Source organism: Aedes albopictus, chromosome 2 (genome assembly GCF_035046485.1).
Source record: "Aedes albopictus strain Foshan chromosome 2, AalbF5, whole genome shotgun sequence".
NCBI classification, from domain to species: Eukaryota; Metazoa; Arthropoda; class Insecta; order Diptera; family Culicidae; genus Aedes; species Aedes albopictus.
This window is the reverse complement of record NC_085137.1, coordinates 456,775,453-456,794,435: the sequence shown is the minus strand read 5'-3', so window position 1 is coordinate 456,794,435 and position 18,983 is coordinate 456,775,453. Positions and strand designations below refer to the sequence as shown.

Genomic DNA, 18,983 nt, shown 5'->3' with positions numbered 1-18,983 from the left:
TGTAACTTCCTTGACCTACGCAGAAACTGCCATGGGTATTAAGCTGGATACGTCGGAATCAGCAGAATTGTACAAAAGAAATATCCGGGAGGTCGGCACATTCATTGAACGACGGATTATGAACCCTCTGCTGTTCGATGATACGATCTACAAGATCACCGGTTACAAGGCCAAGTTCGACAGGATTCTTCGTCCGATCCATGCCTTCACCAACGACATCATCCAACAGCGGAGAAGCACTTTCCGTGCAACCATGCAGGACTTAGACTCCTACCCGGAAGAAAACAGATACACCAACATCAAACAACGCTACGCCATGTTGGATAGTCTCCTTCTGGCGGAAGCAAACAATCAAATCGACGCCGAAGGAATCCGCGAGGAGGTCGATACGTTCACCTTCGAAGGCCACGATACAACCGGAAGTGCGTTCGTGTTCATATTTCTGCTGATCGCTCACGACCAACTCGTTCAACAGCGACTCTTCGAAGAAGTACAATCCATGTTTAACAACCAGTCTAACCTAACCGTCCAGGACTACAGCGATCTCAAGTACATGGACCGGGTGATCAAGGAATCGCTTCGGATCTATCCACCGGTGCCGTTTATCTCCCGCCTGATCACCGAAGACGTTCGCTACGACGGCAAGTTCGTCCCGAAGGGAACGATCATGAACGTGGAAATTTACGATTTGCATCGGGATCCGGAGCAGTTTCCCGATCCAGAACGGTTCGATCCGGATCGGTTTCTGCCGGAGCAGGTTCAGCGGAGGAGCCCCTATGCATACGTGCCGTTCAGTGCCGGACCGAGGAATTGCATTGGTGAGTGTGGCGATCAGTAATTTTTATTCAATGCGATATCATTATACATAAGTGACCCGATTTTGTCAGCCCCTTTTCGAGACACTTGTTTTGCTCTCTGCAAAAACTTAGTTTTTTTTTTTAATTTTTTATCCCTGTATGTCCTGTATCTCAGTTGTAGGTTGATGATAAACAATTATAAATTAATTAAAATTTGACTGAAAGATAATGAGAGCAAATAGATTGTCGTAAAATGGGGCTGACAAAATTGGGTCCTTACTGTATCTATTTTATGTAACTCGTATCATATGTATGTACTGTTGCGTACTGGTTCATAATGGAACTGAAATGAGTTTCATAATGAAAAAAGAGTTAATTGCATAAAACATTTCCTATAAGTTTATCTGTTAAATATGTCTCAAGCCTAAAACACCACCATTTTGCAACTCGTTGCATAAAAAACTATTGTTCAAATAATGTTGAAACTTACTAAAATGAAAAAAAAAAATCTTGAGTTTGACTGATCAGCTGTGCTTAGATAAGGAACTAATGACATCATGTATGAGACTTTTATTTTATTTCTTCGGCAATTCCTTTAGGAATTTCTGAGGCGTCTTATCTCTTATGGTAATTTATTTGAAAATGTCTTCCAAAACTTCTTGAAAAAATCTCATAAATTTTATCGGCAATTTCTTTGAATAAGGTACACCGTGGCAAGTTGAAACGGGTGGGGCAAGATGAAACAGCGGGTTAACATGATGTTGTCCAATGATGGCAAACAGCTTGATTGCCATAACACCTAGTTTTTGATTTAAACAATCTCTTGGCGAAAGAAAAATTTCGAAAAAGTATTGAAAACTATTTCAAAGCTTCGTGTTTCATCTTGCCCCGGTGTACCTTATCTTGAATATCGGCAAGTTTATGCAGAAGTCACTTCGGCAGTTTCTTTGAGGATTTCTTCGGCAATTCCATTCGAGTTTTTTCCTCAATCCATTTTGAAATTAAATTGACGTTTTTGTTTTCAGAAATGTGATGAGGCAATTTGAAAACATTATAAGAATTCAGGGATTTCTTGGGAAATGTTTTCGTCATTTTTTTGTAAATTACTCTAGCGAATCGTTTGAACATTCTTTCGGTAATTTCTTCGTGAATGTGTCTAAGAAATGCTTCGGATTTTTCGGCATTCACTTCAGGAAATTCATGCAATTTCATTGGAAACTTTTTTCCTCCAGGGAAGTGTTTCAGCAATTTCTTCGTAAACTATTTACTCACTACTACTCCGGTAATATGTTAGAAGCTTCTCATCTATTTTTTGATAATAGCTTGACATTTGCTTTGGGAATTCCTTCCGAAATTTCTTTGTGCATTATTGTGGCATTTTTTATGAATTTCTTAGGCAATTCTTTTAGTTATTCTTAGCTAATTAATTTGGACATTCCTTCGGAAACATTTTTTGTGAACTTCTTCAAAAAATAATTATGAATTTCTTCGATTATTTTTTTTATTACTATCTTCCCTTTTTTTAATTCCTTCAGAAATTTATTTGGAAATGACAACTGCAATTTCTTCGGCAGAAGCTTCCAGAGGAATTCTAAAGCAAAACTTCAGGTGAAATCCCCAGATGAATTCCCGAATTAACTCCTGCATGAGATCCAGAAGTAGTTCCTAGAAAACTATCAGAAGGATGATCAGGATGAATTCTTGCGTGAATTCTCAAAGGAACTCCTTGGGGAATTTTCGAAAGAAATTTTAAGGCGATTCCTGATTGAGCTCCTGGAAGAATTCCTGAAGGAGTTTCCAGAGTATTTTATGACGGAGTTCCTCCTGGAACTCCTGCAGAATTTCTCGAAAGAACTTCAGGAGAAATTCTCGAAAGTGTTCTCGGGGAAATTTGCAAAAAATCCTAAAACAACTCCCGGAGGAAATCTTGTAGAGATTCCCGATGTAACTCCTGGTGGAATTCCCGAAGGAACTCCTAGAGAAATTCTCAATAAACCTTCCTGGTGAAATTCTGGAAGGAACCGCTGGAGGTACTTTCAAAAGTATTTTCTGAAAGAAATCCCGAAGGAACACCATAAGAAAATCCTGGATAAATTTCCAATGGAACGCCTGGAGAGTTTCTCAGTAGAATTGTCGAATGAACTTCTGCAGGAATTTAGAACTAACTCCAAAAGGATAGGAGCTTTTGGAGAAAATCTTGTAGAAACTTCTGAAGCAATTTTCGAAGGAATTCTATGGAGGAATTTCTGAAATTGATGAACTGTGAACTCCACTTCAACACCCCTCACCTGTTCAAAGATCGAATAGTTAAGGCTGTTACGTGTCTTTTATGATTCTCATCAGCTCAAAACAGACATAGGGCAATTCGTCAATTGTTGAACGGTTATTGAAATTTTGGTTTTCAGTTGTTTTTTCGTGCACAATTGCACTGTAGTAGAAATATACCCAGTGAACGTCTAGATCCAGTCATTACTTATACTTTTCATTGAATTTGATTTCCCTAAAATTCCATTTCCTAAGGAAAAACATACCATTCGTGTCGGATGTTTAGAGCCCAATTGTTTAACGCATCCTTATGCTAGCTCATCCGTTGACCGGTAGTCGCTAATTGTCGAACGGTTCACTCCGGTAGTTAAAAAGTTATCAGATTTTCATTTTCAAGTTTCGTAAGAATTTCAAAGGGATACTCGGGGGTCCCGAGGTTTTTTTTGGCTTCTAAGGGGATTTCAGGGATGTTACAAGGCGTTACAAGGGTTGTTAGGGGGTTTTCTGAAGAGCTCCGGGGGGGTTTCCTGGCAAGGAAATTTCGAGGGTTTGTGGAGGGGTTTCAAGATGTTTCAGGGTTTCAGGTAAGCTAGAATATATCTTCTGGAACGTTCATGAAACCCCGTGAAAACCTCTGGAACGCTGGTACACCCTGGAACATCCCTGAAACCCCATGAGAACACCCCTGTAACGCCCATGGGCCCCATCGAAACTCCCTGCAACGCCTCTAAAACTCTTGAAATCCCCTGAAACCCACTGGAACGTCCTTGAAACCCTCTAGAATACCTTTGGGACGCGCCAGCCCCTCCCTGAATAAAACTCCTGAAACTCCATGGACGGCTATGAAAGCACTGGAACTCTCCTGAAATCCCCTGTGACCACCAAGGAACGCCCCTAAAGTCCCCTGGAAACCCCTGAAACTGAAACTCTGTTGAACACTCTGGAACGCCCCTGAAACCCCCTGGAGTCCTACGGAGCACCTCTAAAACCTCGTGAAACCTTATGAAACGCCCAATAAACCGCTTGAACACTTCTGCAACTCCCTTGGGACCCCTTGAAACCCTGTTCCTGGGACACCTCGTAGACCCCCTGAAGCCCCGTTGAACGCCCAACAACCCAATGAAACGCCTATGCAACTTCCTGAAACGGCTCTGGAAGCCCTTGAAAACTCCTGGAATTCTCCTGAAACTTCCTGGAATACCTCTGGAACGCCCTTGGGACCCTTTGAAATCCCTTCTAAAAAACTCCTGGAATGCTACTGAATTTCACGGGAATCTCTCTGGATTTCCCGAAGGAATTCAAGGGGGGGGGGGATTCCTGTAGGTATTTCTGGAGGAATTTCCTGGAAGAGTTCCTGGAGATATTTTTTGAAAAATCCCTTAGAGGAATTTATAAAGAAAAATACTTAGAGGAATTTATGAAGGAATCCCTGGCCAAATTTCTGGAGATTCTTGCAGGATTTTTTGACAGAAGTATTGGAGCAGGTCTTGGAGAAAATTTTATTAGAATTCCTGTAGGAATACTTGGAAGAATTGCTGGAGAATTTCCTGGACGGATTCTTGGAGGAATTCTTAGCAGAAGACTTGGAGGAATATCAAGAGGAATTCTTTTAGATAAATTCTTAACACAATTCTGGACCGAATTCCTGGAGAAATTTCTGGAGAAATACCTAAAAGAAATCTCGGAGGAATCCCTGGAGTAATTTTAAGAAGGATATTTGGAAGATTTCCTGCATGTTCCTGGAGCAATTCTTCGAGGAAGTTCTGGAGAAATTCCTAGAGGTATTCTTGGAGGAATTCCTGGGGAAATTCTTGAAGGAATTCCTGAAGGAATGCTTGGAGAATTTCTTGGCAGAAGTCTTGCAGGACTTCCTGGAGAAATTCTTGTGAAGAAATACCTAGAGGGATTCTTTGAAGAATTCTTGGCAGAAGTTTTAGAGGAATATCTAAATATTTTTTTGGAGAAATTCGTGCTGGAGTTCCCGAAGAAATTCCTGGATAAATTCCTGGAGAGGTTCTTGTAGGAATTTTATGTAGAATTCTCGGAGGAATTCCTGGAAGAATTTACGAGGAATTTCTTGAGTAACTCCTGAAGGAATTATTGACAAAAAAAAAAAACATTGGAGGAATACCTGGAGGGATTCTTTGTGGAACTCTTGGCGAAAGTCTTGGAGGAATTTCTACAAGGTATTTTAAAGGAAGTTTTTGAAAAAAAATTGGAGGATTTCCTGGAGAAATTCTTGGACGAATTCCAGGAGGGATTCCTATAGGCATTTCTGGAGAAATTTCTGCAGGATTTCCCAGAGTTTTCTTGAAAAATATCCGAAAAATTCCCTGGAAAAATTCTTAGAGCAATCTCGAGATAAATTCTTGGAGTAATCCTTGATTTTTGAGGATTTCCTAGATAATTTTTAAAGGAATTCCTAGAGGAACTTTTGAAGAATTCCCGAAAGATTTTTTGGAGTAATGCCAGGAATAATATCTGTAGGATTTCACGCTGGATCCTGGAGGAATCCATGAAGGATTTTTTAGAGGTATTCTTGGAAAAAAAATTGAAGGGGTTCTTGGAGAAAATTCTTAGCAGACGTCTTGAAGTACAAACAAATCGTGAAATAAATTTACTGAAAGAGTATAAAGAAACAAGAGTAGAGCCTGCGGACTTTTTGCGGACGGTCTTAAGTCCAGAATAGTTTGGTTGACGTAGATCATCAATACAGAAAATTTATTATAATTACATTCGCAGGATCTTGTTTTTATAATTGCGTGGATTATATTCAGCGAGCATTCGCTCCAATGAAAAAGTGCCAAGATATTCAGATTTTACGATTCATAATTCAAAATACTATGAAGATCATTTGTATGCCAGTAGACGCATAAATAACAATACAAAGAGATTCTCGTAATATTATGGGATACAACAGAAATAATCGTGAAAGATTTACATCGATAAAGTAAAGCGATACAAGAGTAGAGCTTGAAGGTCTTAATCCCAGAATAGTTTGGATAATCTAGATCACCAAGTGAATGTTGCGAAGTTATCAGAATTGCGCTCTGAGCCTGTAAGAGTAGCGTACATTCGCTACAATAAAAATATCCAAAGAGTTACAGATATTGCGCCCATGCTTCTAAATACATTGGGGGTCTATTCATATACCAGTGGACACTCAACTGTTGATTTTCACAGGCTACTAGACCTCATTTCCTAGGTGCAAAATATTCTAGGAAGGCGAAGTGACATCTGTTTGTTGTCGGTATTTCCTAATTACGGAGGTTTTTTTTCAATCTAGTATGCATTACAAGTTGGTTCTTCCAATCTTCCAATCGATCTCTCCCTATCTCGATAGTCCCCTCAATATCGAGATAGGGAGAGTCGACTGTATTATGAGGTGCAACGGACACAATCGTGAAAGAATTATGCCGATAGACTGAAGAGAAACGAGAGTACTGTAGACCTGTACTGTAGACCTTGAAAGTCCTAATTCCAGAATAGTTTGGAAAGCCTGGAATATCCCATGAATCATACTGAAGGTGGCGGGTACGATTTTCGGTCGGTCCAAGAACTTTTTGTAAATGAAATTTCCTTGACATTCTTGGGCATAGAGTATCTGCCACACGATATACACATGCAAACATGTTCATTGGAAGAGAAAGATCTCAGTTAATAACTGTGAAGTGCTCATAGAATACTCAGCTGAGAATCAAGTTTTGTCTCAGTGAGGATGTCATGCCAAGAAGAAAAAGAAGAAATTGCAAATTAAAATTGTATGTTTACAATGAGTCTAGTTCAATAAATGAATGCAGCGATTCCCTAGCAACTTTGAGCCAAATGCACAATCATCCACGAGATATTGTTTGCAAATAAATAATTCATCCGCATCGGAAACTGCTAGACATGCGAAGCGAGGCAACGATACGTACTAATTATAGCATCAATAGGAGGTTAATAGAGCCGCCCTTTGGAATGAATCAGGGGCCTTATCGTCATCAGGCGCTGCAAATGATCCGGTTTAAATCCGTGCAATATGTACAATAACATACCGTTATATGTATTCTCACGTAGTGATTCTGTGTCATGAAAGCAGACGTTGGATGCAAATAATTTAGTGGATCCAAAACACGATTAAATATGTGAAGATTATATGTTTAAAACTAACTCTAGTTAATTGTATCTTGATTATATCTATCGCACCGTATGTTCGCATTTTTATTAATCCTGTAGCTAATCAGCTCAACGAACGAGAATGTTACCTCTGATTGTCTATGATTCTATCAGCTACGACTGTACATATGTGCAATTCAATCATTTAGCCAATTTCTCCTCTCATAGTCCGGCCTTATCAGTTGCAATACATGTATGATGTCCGTCTACAATCAGCAGCCGGCTTAGCGGAATCACTCTCTCTTCCAGCTTACAACAGTACAATTCGAACTTTCACACGGAATGGATTGTCTTACAGTAGTTCTCCTAGTGATCCTAACTCTTCTGGTCCTGTACGAAATACACATTCGTTTGCTTCCGAGCAATAAAGCCGCGCAGCAATTCCCTGGCCCTCGGCGCCTACCGGTTCTCGGAAATGCCCTGACACTCCTGTTCAACGATCAGGTTAGCACCTTTAAGCTACCTCGCAAATGGGCGCAGAAGTACAAGGCTTCGTACCGCTTAGTGATCCGCGGTGGGTTCATCATCAACGCGATACGGGCGCAGGAAACCGAAGCCCTACTGTCCAGCACCAAGCTCATCGACAAGAGTCTGCTCTACACGTTCCTGTATCCGTTCATGGGAGTGGGCCTGTTGACCAGCACCGGTCAGAAGTGGTTCCACCGCAGGAAGATCCTCACAGCGGCGTTCCACTTCAATATCTTGCCCAAGTTCCTGATGACCTTCCAAGAGGAGTGCGATAAACTTGTGCAAAAATTGGACGTAGATGTTCGAGAAGGCAAAACAACCACAATGCAATCGTTGGCTGCACGCTTCACGCTGAACACTATCTGCGGTTAGTTGTCTGTTTGATAGCTCTTAATGCATGATCTTTGACTGAACCATAACAAACCACTGTTCCACAGAAACCGCCATGGGCGTCAAGCTGGACTCGATGTCGATGGCCGACGAGTACCGAGCGAAGATCCAAGAAGTGGTCAAAATACTCCTGCTGCGCGTCATGAATCCTTGGCTTGTCGAGGAGTTCACCTATCGCCTATTGGGTTTCCGTGGTCGATTGATGAAACTGCTCAAGCCGATTCATGCCTTCACCAGGAGCATCATAAAGCAGCGAAGAAACCTGTTCCACGCGAACGTAAAAAACCTGGACGATTTTTCCGAGGAGAATATCTACATGAACACCAACCAGCGGTACGCTCTGTTGGATACCTTACTGGCCAGCGAGGCGAAGAACCAAATCGACGAGGAAGGAATCCGTGAGGAAGTGGACACGTTCATGTTCGAAGGTCACGATACGACGGCCTCGGCTATCACTTTCATATTCCTCACAATTGCCAATCATCAGGATGCCCAGCTGCAGTTGAGTGAGGAGATCAAAACCATGATCGCTGGACGAACCAACCCGAACGAACCGCTCAGCATACACGACTACGGTGAGCTCAAGTACATGGACCGAGTGATCAAGGAGTGTCTACGGCTGTACCCTCCGGTACCGTTCATAAGTCGTGCCATTCTGGAGGATACATGGTTTGGCGAGCGGTTTATTCCCAAGGATTCGATGGCCAACGTGCACATCTACGACCTGCACCGGGATCCGGAGCAGTTCCCCGAACCGGAACGGTTCGATCCCGATCGGTTTTTGCCGGAGAACGTGGAGAAGAGGAATCCGTATGCGTATGTGCCGTTTAGTGCGGGTCCTAGGAACTGTATCGGTGAGTTGATGGGAGATTGTGCACTATTCGTCCTGCTTTGACTAACTTGAGAAGGTTTTATTCCAGCATTGATTGTATAGTTTTGGATTTTTTATTGAAATTTCGGTACTGTTCCAATTTTGAAAACTTGAAATTTGAAACCATTATGTTTTAAATTCTAAAAATATTTAAACAGGTTAAGTTAGGTGGCCGGTGTCTTCTTTAGAGGTATTGTCGCTTCACCACCAAACCGGACGTCGCACAACTGAGTCGCGACGCGACCCAACTCGCAACATTTTCTGATTTATTTCGGAAGTAGAGCGCATTTATCTCCTTGCCATCAACAAAACAGCGCACTAGCCGCAAAAAAGGTTGCTACACTTGTGAACCAAGAAAAAACATTTTTTTTTGTTGAATGTCTGTCTTGATTCCAATCGCATTCGGATGGACAACAACTAAACTAATGGTTGTGGTCTACTGTTACTTCTGAAGAAGGTATCAACATCGTGTCAAAACGTTGGGCAAGTGATAAGTCCCAGTTTCCCATTCTCTCCTAGATTACGCAGCCGTCTAAGATCATGAAGACGATCTGCCAGACGATAACACCCAGAAAATGTTTCCAAAACCATCGAATTTCCGGAAGTATTTTTATTTTTTCCTTGAAGATTCACAGAGGTGCGCTTAAAGTCTTCAGACGCTGAGAAGCGTATTTGCTCGGGTGTATTCATGAAGCCTAATATACAAATGACCGATAGCACAAATATTTAAGCCTATTAGGCTTACTTCTTTCTGTAAATTCGAGAATTTCGGTTATCAACAACCATCTGACATTTGATCAACTGTGAAAAATAAAAATAAAACACCGTATGCTACAAAATCCATGTTAGGTTAGAAGTGTTTGGTTTGGAGAAATAGTAGTTTGGTGGATGGATATGGGGCAACATGCTAACATGCTCCGAACTCCTCAGATCCTTTAGTACTCCGGAACTTTTATTGGCTGGCAAAATATCGTTTATATGTACATATGTAGTACAAAAATAATTCGTTAATTCGTAAAATCAACATAACAAAACAATATAAGGTCATTATTTTTAAACTCCCTGATATAAAATTAGTAAAAAAGCTCATCAGGGTATTTGTTGCATTACGATAAATGTCGTATTCGGGCGAATGTTACATTCGGCCAAATGTTTTTCGGGTGTATGTTATAGCTACTCACTGTTTATCCGGTTCGTCATGGTGGCTCCAAAGAGGAGGATGTCCAAAGGAAAAGCGGCAGGCCAAAATGTTGCCCGAAGTTGGAAATCTGTTCCGTTAAATTAGGTTTCTGGTTACCACCTAACCACGATGCTGAAGCCTTATTGCATGCAGATATACGGTGTATTTAGAGCAATCATTACTTTGCATGAACACTTAAGGTTGATTTAAAGTGGAAATGGCAATTATTTAAGGCGATTGATTTAAGATTATGCCAGCATAATCGTAATTTGATTCTATAATTGCCCATTTCCACTTTAAATCAACCTTAACTTTGCATGTAAAGTAATGATTGCTCTAAATACACCCTATACCTGCGTGCAATAAGGCTTCAACACCCTGGTTACTTGGGTATCTAAGCAATTTTTTATGGTCCACGAGACGATATTTGGCGAACAGGGTCTAGACTTTAGGCTTCTTTATGTTGTGCTTGGTTGCGCAGTCATTGGGTGGCGGTAGTGAGCAAACATCAAATAGGAACAAACACGACGATGCGAGCAACCCGAGTGGCCAATCGGCTAACTATCGAATGCTTCAGTTAACCGTTAACCGTAGCTTCCGATCGCCAATATCTTTCATATGGTCCATGTCAATAGTCAACAGCCATGGTGGCTCCAAAGAGGAAGCCAAGGTTCGAAAATCTATTCCACTGAATTAAATTTTTGATTGTCTATGCGGCTTCCTATAAACCAAGAGATGGTCCTTGGAGAACTGGCATTGAGATCAACTTAAGTAGGGAAGATCTTTGGAAAACAGTCATAGATATGTACTGACGTAACCGAAAATCTCCAATAAGTTTATAGTTTCGAATTACCAAAGCATTGATGATATGGAATTAATTTATGTTTTCGATCAAATAGAAAATCCCTGAAGTCCTAAGCTATATCAATTAATTCAGTTACTGAATACTACTGTTGTTCAAGACAGTAAGGGGGGAAATAATGCAGTTTATCGTCTGTTATTCAAGGTTTGAATTTTTTTTTTTGGTTGAGGTAACATTATAACATTCACGAATACTGTTCAGCAAACTTTTATTCAAGGCATTCATGAACGAAGTGGTACCGTGTTTTGTCCTGGGATTGCTGATTGCGGCAAGATTATCGCAGTAGATGGGTATCGCTTCCACGTTCGTAAACTCCGATCGCAGGTTCTGCCACCACATCGCATCTTGAAGGCCTTGCATGACAAAAGAGCTAATGTTGGTTGTTTTCTCACGCTCCAGAATGTTGCCACTCCTTGCATGGTAAACCAGTAGCTGGATGTTGAGCGTCGCTCATTCATGTCTCTCTTCGAATCGGTTTCGCTGTACCCTTGCAGTCCGCCAGCAATACCCGAGCAGAAGGGAATACCTTACAAATACCATGCGAAGAGCAACATGTGCTCTAATACCTGAAATTGTTATTTGTGCTTTATTCTACGAAATGTTATGAGAACATCACAATAACAGTTGGAGGTATTTGAGCAGAGTTTGGTATTGATGTAGTATTTGTTGGTTTTGCAGTGAAAATAACCGAAGAACAAGATTTGTTATTACATTGTGAAATCATCGAACAAATGGAACATTTAATAACAAGAAATGTTATTAGTTTGTTATTCAATAACTTTGGGATAACAAATACAGCCCTTGAAATTTTATGTCTGCATTCATTATTGAAATAACAAGACTTGTTATTTTCTAGGTGTTATTTATACAAAATTTTGGTATTCGTTTTTGTTATTTTGCCTCTTATTACCACCTAATGAAGGGCATATCAAGGTATTGTAGTATTTAAGATAAATACCATGATATGTTATTCTCTTGTTATTTTCTTCTGCTCGGGTATCCGGATGTCTCACCCACGAAAGCTACTTGTAAGGCACTCTCCGTATCTCCGTAGCTTCAGTGATCATTGTGGGCCACTTTGACGCTTGAATCAGCTGGGGTTGCTACCGGTCTAGAGTCCGTCTTCCCAAACGATCTTCTCAATTAGGCTTGCTGATCCAATGAAAGTCATCCTTCCGTCCGATCTCTGGCAATTAGTTCAACTAGAAAATTAAGCAGGTCGTCCACATATGCCATCACAAATGGAATCTTGTCTCCTTCGATGATTCGTACGCAGATAGACTGTTTAAGGCCGTACAGCGCTTTTGTACACCTTCTCATTCATTTGCTTGAACCCTATTGAAGCAAACTTATCAGAGCTGCTCTTCTGTTCGTTGACGTATTCTTCTACACTCGAACTACTTGAACAAACAAATCGACGCTCGAGCTTCCGAAGTAATCTGATCTTCCGCGTCAGCCCTGTATCTTGAAATGCTTTTGCTATCTTCTTCCAGGCTACTGCTGCAACCTCCGCGTCCTGACATCTTGCTTTTCTGATTATCTTCTGATTACGGTCTGGGCCTATAACTTTTTGTAATAAATAGTGAGAAACGGTACTTTTTTTTAGTGGAAAGGTGGTATAACATTTCCCGGAGTACCATTTACTGAAGTGACATTTCCAGGAATGTAAAATTTCCCGGAATGGTGCTAGTCTATTTGGTCGAGGTACGTTAGGACCAAGTACACCGGCCAAAAGTGTCCCTGAGCCGGATGACTTAAAGCTAAAGGCGGGCACTGAACAGCTTAGTTGAATAGCTTAATTGAGATATACGCATATGCTTCGGAGGAACAGCCTTAGAAATAGGCTTAGAAATAGTAAAAATCTCAGATGGTAGGGTCTGCAGTATGGCCGCCAATAAGTCATTATTAAACAACTCAACTAAGCTGCTATACCTACTGTACTATCACATAACATAAGTGGAACTCCATAGTCAGAGCGAAGGAAAAGTTATATCCTTTTCCAGCACGCGAAACTGTTATATCTTTCATAAAAGGCGTCGAACTGTCATTTATTTTGGTTAAAAAAAAAAACATCTGATCCAACCAGTATTCCAGTTTTGGCAAAGAATACAGGAACGAGGATTGGCATCAGAGATATGCGCAACACTAGCTGCTGGAAATTCACTTATTCATTTTGTCATAAATTCATTCGAAATAACACATCCACGATTCTCATATCGACCTCCCTTCATATTTAAAGCTATAAAACGTATTTTTGTTTTGAGTTTACAAAGTTTTCTTACAATTTATGTCCTATTTTAGATCTCCACGTGCTGCCAGTCTAGATCTATGAGGTCTTTGTTTTACTTCACAGCAATGAAAAATGGAATACATGCTGAAAAATGGTATGGCAATAATGTTATAATGCATTTAACATTTCGATGCCCTGTATACCAGCGTACGAACTCGGAAAGGCATCATCTTTTTGAGCCAGAGTTCCACTTAGGGCATCTCCAGGGGCGTTATAAAATGTATGGGAGTTATAAAATGCATCTAAACTGCATCTTGGTCATCTTCAGCAGGCGTTTCAAATTTATAAATCCGAACAGTTTTGTTACAAAATTTGAAACTGGCATACGAACCAGTTCTATTTTTGCACAAATTTGAAACAAGATTTTGACGCGTTCTATTTATATTGTTGCCATGTCAAATCATATGTATGCCCTCTGGGAACATCATTCTACCGAGTCCAACGGGGTTTATGATTTATTAGGTCGTTGACAAAAAAATTTACCGATTTCCGTAAGAAATATGCTGGATTTAGAACTGCTGCTTGAGACGCCCATGTTTGAGCCTATTTTTGACAGTTACAAATTTGGTAACCGTTTTAAAAATATAACTAGAACTAAATCATTACTGGAGATTCCCTTACGTTATGTGGTACTATTGGCGATCGCACTAGTAACTCTCCCATCATATGTTGCCAACCTATCGAAAATGTCAGTTAATCGTAGATTTCGTTCGCCAATAACCGGTTTATATGGCCCGTGTCAATAGAGCGATGGTGGCTCCAAAGAAGAATAACTGGACAAAAAATAACCAATTCCACTGAATTAAATTCTTATTCATCTATGCGGCTTCTTACGGACCAAGAGATGATGTTTGGAGAACTGGCATTAAGATCCACTTTACGTAACCAGCAATTTATAGGAAGCTTATTGTTTAAAGGGTGTCTACTCGTGTAAGAAAAAAAAAATCCCTAATTTTTCCAGGTCTTAGAAAATAATTCCAGGTTCACAAATAATATCTCCAGTAAATTGAACGATTCACCAAATTTGCCATATACAAGACAGAGAATTTTCTGAATTTTGTTAGAAGAAATTTACTAGATTTATTTCTGGTTGAACTTCTGGCAGAAATGGAACAACTCCAACAATTCCCGGCGGATTTCCGAATTACATTTAGTGCAAAAAGCTGTGACTAAAGTATGTTTAATTGTTTTGTCATTTAATAGAACATGTTTAAAGTTTTTATTGGAATTTTTTATAAAATTTATAGAGATGTTGGTGAGAGTCTGCATAAAATAAAAGAACTTTATGCAACAGTTCGTTAGAAACAACGTGGGAATATTTACTGTCGACATTCTTGAAAAAAAATCTTTAACAAGTTCTAAAAATTATTCGAAAAATCTGTACAGAAATTTTCATTCAAGAATTCTAAATTCCACCAACCTATATTTGTAAAAACATTTTCAGAAAAAAAAACTTCTAAACTATAAGAATTTTCTAAACTCATAGAAAATCCTAAATTTTAGGAAGCTCTTCATGGGTTCAGTCATTTTTTCAGTAATTTTACGAATTATTCCTTTTAAGGGATTTAATAGAAATTGATTTAAGAATAATCAGGGGTTTCCAGATGTCAGTAGAAATCGATGGAAGTAGAAATACTGCAAGAAGGTCCTACACAAATTTGCCGAGGTGAATTTCTAAAAATTTACACGCTTTTTGTACCCAAATAATCTATTAGAAGTTGTTAAATCAATGAAAGCAAGCAAATAAGGAGTGTTATCAGAAGCTAGACTTTTTTCACTTTTGTGATGTTTTTTTCTTTAAACTTTGTTTAAAGCTTGTTCATATATTCTATTAGAGATATGTTAAGATTTCTCTCAGACATTTTTACTAGATTTCTCGTATTGTATTCCAAATAGATCTTCTAGTCTACAGGTCATTTTTGAGTCTTTTATTTTTCTGGTCTTTTTATATTAGGCAATGTGGTCATCAGGTCTTCTGGCTTCCTGTCTTATGTTATTTTTTTTCTGGTCTTCTGATTTCTTGGATATTTGGTTCCGAATCCCTAACAGGCTACCTAGTAAAGCTAAGTTTCCTGTTGCCAAGTAGAGCGCTCAAGTAAAATTTCACCTTTTTCCGTAAGTAATTTTAACATTTGTTTAACTGACAGCATTTTAACGAAACGATGCTGTAAGAAGGTTGCGAAGAAAAGGGCACCAAGTTGTTTACGATTTGGGCTTAGAGAAATTTCATTTCGTTCGTTTCCTCAGGAAATGTTATTGAAATTGAAATGTACTTTTTCGCGCGCTTGTGGGGAAAATGATTCAATTTATAACTTTTGGGTGGGCTTCTGGGGAAAATCCTCGGGAAAATCCAGATAGTGAGATTCCAACGGAGTTGTGAAGCTTTCCAAGGAAAATAATGTCGAGAGACATTGCGCTGGGATTCTGGGGGAACTTTTAATGGTATTACAGCGAGAACTATGGATAGATACTGATTATAAATTCTGCAATTTAGGGGTTCGGACTACGGTGGGAGGAATTCTGCTGGGACTCTGGCGGTTACTTCATGGAGTTTTTGAAGAAATACAGTAGGCGTTCGATAACTGCAACATGTTTACGTTTCACTTACCGAATGAAATTCGATAACTGCAACAACTGACAGACGTCAAAGAACTGTCAGTCGCTGCAGAATGCAGCCAATGTGCATTCAGAAAACATCGCACTGCAACAAGAGTGCATGCGAAAAACATCGCATCGCTGTTGACATTTGATTCTGACGGATAGCGGTGCGATAACTGCAAAATTGTTGCAGTTATCGGACTTGCAGTTAAAAAGCATTGCAGTTAAACCGTTTGCACCGAGCGAACGTCTACTGTACTGGGACAAAGCTTCACGGGAAATTTTATGAAGATCCACGAAGGATTCTTTGTGATGAATCTTCTGGCATTCCGTACGAAGGTTTTTATCTGGGATTTCGCAGAAAATCCTCTTGAAATTCTTCCAGGTGTTCCACCGGAACATCCACCAGGAGTTCGCCGGGGAATTTCTACAAAAAAACCTTCCATGAAGGAAATAGTGTTTTTTTTTTCAGGATTTAATAGCATGGGATCTTGTAGGAGTTCCTTCAGGGGTTTCTCCAGAGGTGTTTTCTAAGACTCTACCAGGAGTTTTTTTGAACCATCCTCCAATAATTTCAACCGGGATTCCTCTAGTATTTTTTTCCGGGGTCCACTCAGATATTTATTCGGAGATTTCCGCAGGAATTCCTTCCGGGATGATTCCAAGAGTTCCGTCTAGGAATTCTACAGGAATGCATTCTAAGATTTCTCCAGGAGTTTTTTTTCTAAAATAGAATTATTTGGGATCCCTCTAGGTTTTCTCTGGGCGTTTCTTATATGAATGAGCATGAGCATGAGCATGAGATGACCGTACAATTCGTAGTTGCTACTCCGTTACTGACCAGAACAGTCAACATTGCACAGGGAACCAAAAGGATGGGGCCTGGGTGTAGCTTTCCATCCTCAATGTGCAATTTTGAAGGTTCAAAACTTTATATTGTCAGTACCGGCGCCGGCCACGTCCTTATGGTCATCGGGGAAGGGAAGGAATGTTGGTGTGACATCCGTTGCTACTAGAGACCGTGTGTACCTCCGCATCCCCACGGTTGTCACAGGAAGGAAGTTTGTTAGTGGGAAGGGAAGGGATAGAAAGTTACATAGATCTGGATTCACATTGGTATGTGATATGAACTATGCAACCCTTGATATGATTTAGTCTTCCGCCAGCCGGCTGTCGGAAGAATACAATAATTTTATTGTATGTTTGTGTATTAAATTTTATTATATACCGGGTATGAATAATTTTTAAACCACGCTTATGTCGGATCAACTCGTAATAACGCACGTTTTAAGCTTATCGTTTCTCAGTCAGAAAATAAACTGTATGCAATTCCGTTTAGTGTTACTGCCAATGCTGAAAAACCGAAGCCCGCGCCGTAGCTTTACGAGAAAACTGGACAACTGAACAACTAAAATCGTTGCTTTTGAGTTTCACCTATGTTCTTGTATTACTTTTTTTTTGGCGTTCCCGTGTTAATAAGATTGCTTATAATAAAACCGTTGTACATATTTATTTTCCGCGAAAGTTCGCAACGCGTAATATAAGTTGAAGATGTGATGAAAAACAAAATACATTATCGTAAGTGTTCGAAAAAGAAACCATAATTATGGAACTCGGCACGAATAAATCGACGCGGTCTACTTGTCACTGTATCGTACGGTAATCTTGACCTTTCTAAAGAAAGAGATAATTCGCCGCTTTGATCGCTGATTGCCTGCTTGTAAATCTGAAATAGAAAATAGTATTAAATTGTGATACGTTCTCCACTGTTATATTTTTGTAAATGGTCATTTATATATAGGTTAAATTTACCTGCATCCCTCTGAAACAAACGGTATATTAGCAGTGAAAAATAAATAGAGTAAAAAAAATAAATAAATAAATAGTGTAAAAAAGTACACCAAATTTTGATCCTGGAATGTTCCTGCATTTAAATAAACCCGGCCGGAAAATAGCAAGATCAAAACTTGATATGGTAGATCTTACACCGTAACGCACCATTCCAAGGTGATCTACCCACGTTACGGGTTAAATTCGCGTTGAAATTTAATATTTAAGTATAATTAGTAGATTTTCCACCACTCTTAAAGAAGTAATAACCAGAATAAATTTTACGACTTGCTTTTAAGAAATACAATTGTTTTTGTTTTTCATCAAATCCTTCTTCCCTCGGTTTGAGCGATCAACGATCTACGTTTTTGCGTAGACCGCCACTGTCACTACTCTAGACTGCCCTGTGGGTTTCTGCACAACTGTTGTGCAGTTTTTCTGACAATATTCCTATGAAAACTGAATCAAAGGCGCCCTTAATATCCAAGAAAACTGAAGTCAGTTGCTCCTTTTCTGCATAGGCCAATTGAATATCTGTTGAAAGCAACGCTAGACAATCGTTTGTTCCTTTGCCCTTGCGAAACCCGAACTGTGTATTTGAAAGCAAGTTATTCGATTCAACCCAATGGTCGAGTCGCGATAGGATCATTTTTTCTAACAATTTCCTTAAACATGATAACACAGCAATTGGGCTTTTAAATTTTGAAAAATGTATTAATTTTTTGATTTTATACGAAAGAGCACCTTTTTCTGAGCCACTAAGATTTTTTTCAGATTTTTAGAACTTTATTTTGGTACCTAAAATCAATTTCAAAGAGATTTTTTAAAATCACCTTTTGACAGCTGGGCAACTGTTTGACAGCTGCACACAGTACAAACTGCGACGAGGGGTGATTCGACAAATCGCTCCCATACAAACTTCAAATTGATTTTTAAATAGGTTCCCGGGCATTAAAATTCATGAAAATTTGGATTTCAGCTCAGTTTGACATGCAGATTCAGAATATCAAATTATCTCAACACCGTTAAAGAAGCCAATTGGGCGGTATGAATTACAGTGTCGGACAAAACAATAAGACCACCACCCATTTTTCATACAAAATGGTAAAGCTTGACGATGTGATACTCGGTTTCTAGTGAACCGATTTGGCTGAAATTTTGACAGTCGCCATGCAGTTACGTGAATTTTGATTTGTATTTAATTGTTTGAGTTCTGTTCACTACATCAAAAGTTATAGCTATAGGAAACGACAAAATAATAGGACCACTTTCAG

The 18,983-nt window shown here is 39.5% G+C and overlaps 2 protein-coding genes across 3 annotated transcripts in view; both read left to right on the top strand.

Moving 5' to 3' along the window:
- LOC109397934 (transmembrane emp24 domain-containing protein 5) overlaps positions 1-18,983 on the top strand; it is a 548,078-nt gene that overhangs the window by 428,508 nt on the left and 100,587 nt on the right. The gene's annotated exons all lie outside the window — the stretch shown is intronic.
- LOC109418976 (probable cytochrome P450 4ac1) overlaps positions 1-18,983 on the top strand; it is a 32,463-nt gene that overhangs the window by 673 nt on the left and 12,807 nt on the right. The window contains exons 1-2 of one of the 2 annotated variants that reach the window (XM_019693201.3): positions 7,464-8,055; positions 8,126-8,932. In XM_019693201.3, coding sequence (XP_019548746.2) covers positions 7,503-8,055; positions 8,126-8,932 — 1,360 coding nt within the window. In that variant the 5' untranslated portion in view covers positions 7,464-7,502. Of the gene's footprint in view, positions 1-23; positions 819-7,463; positions 8,056-8,125; positions 8,933-18,983 lie in introns of those variants that run through there. The other variant, XM_029877710.2, reaches the window with a different exon arrangement.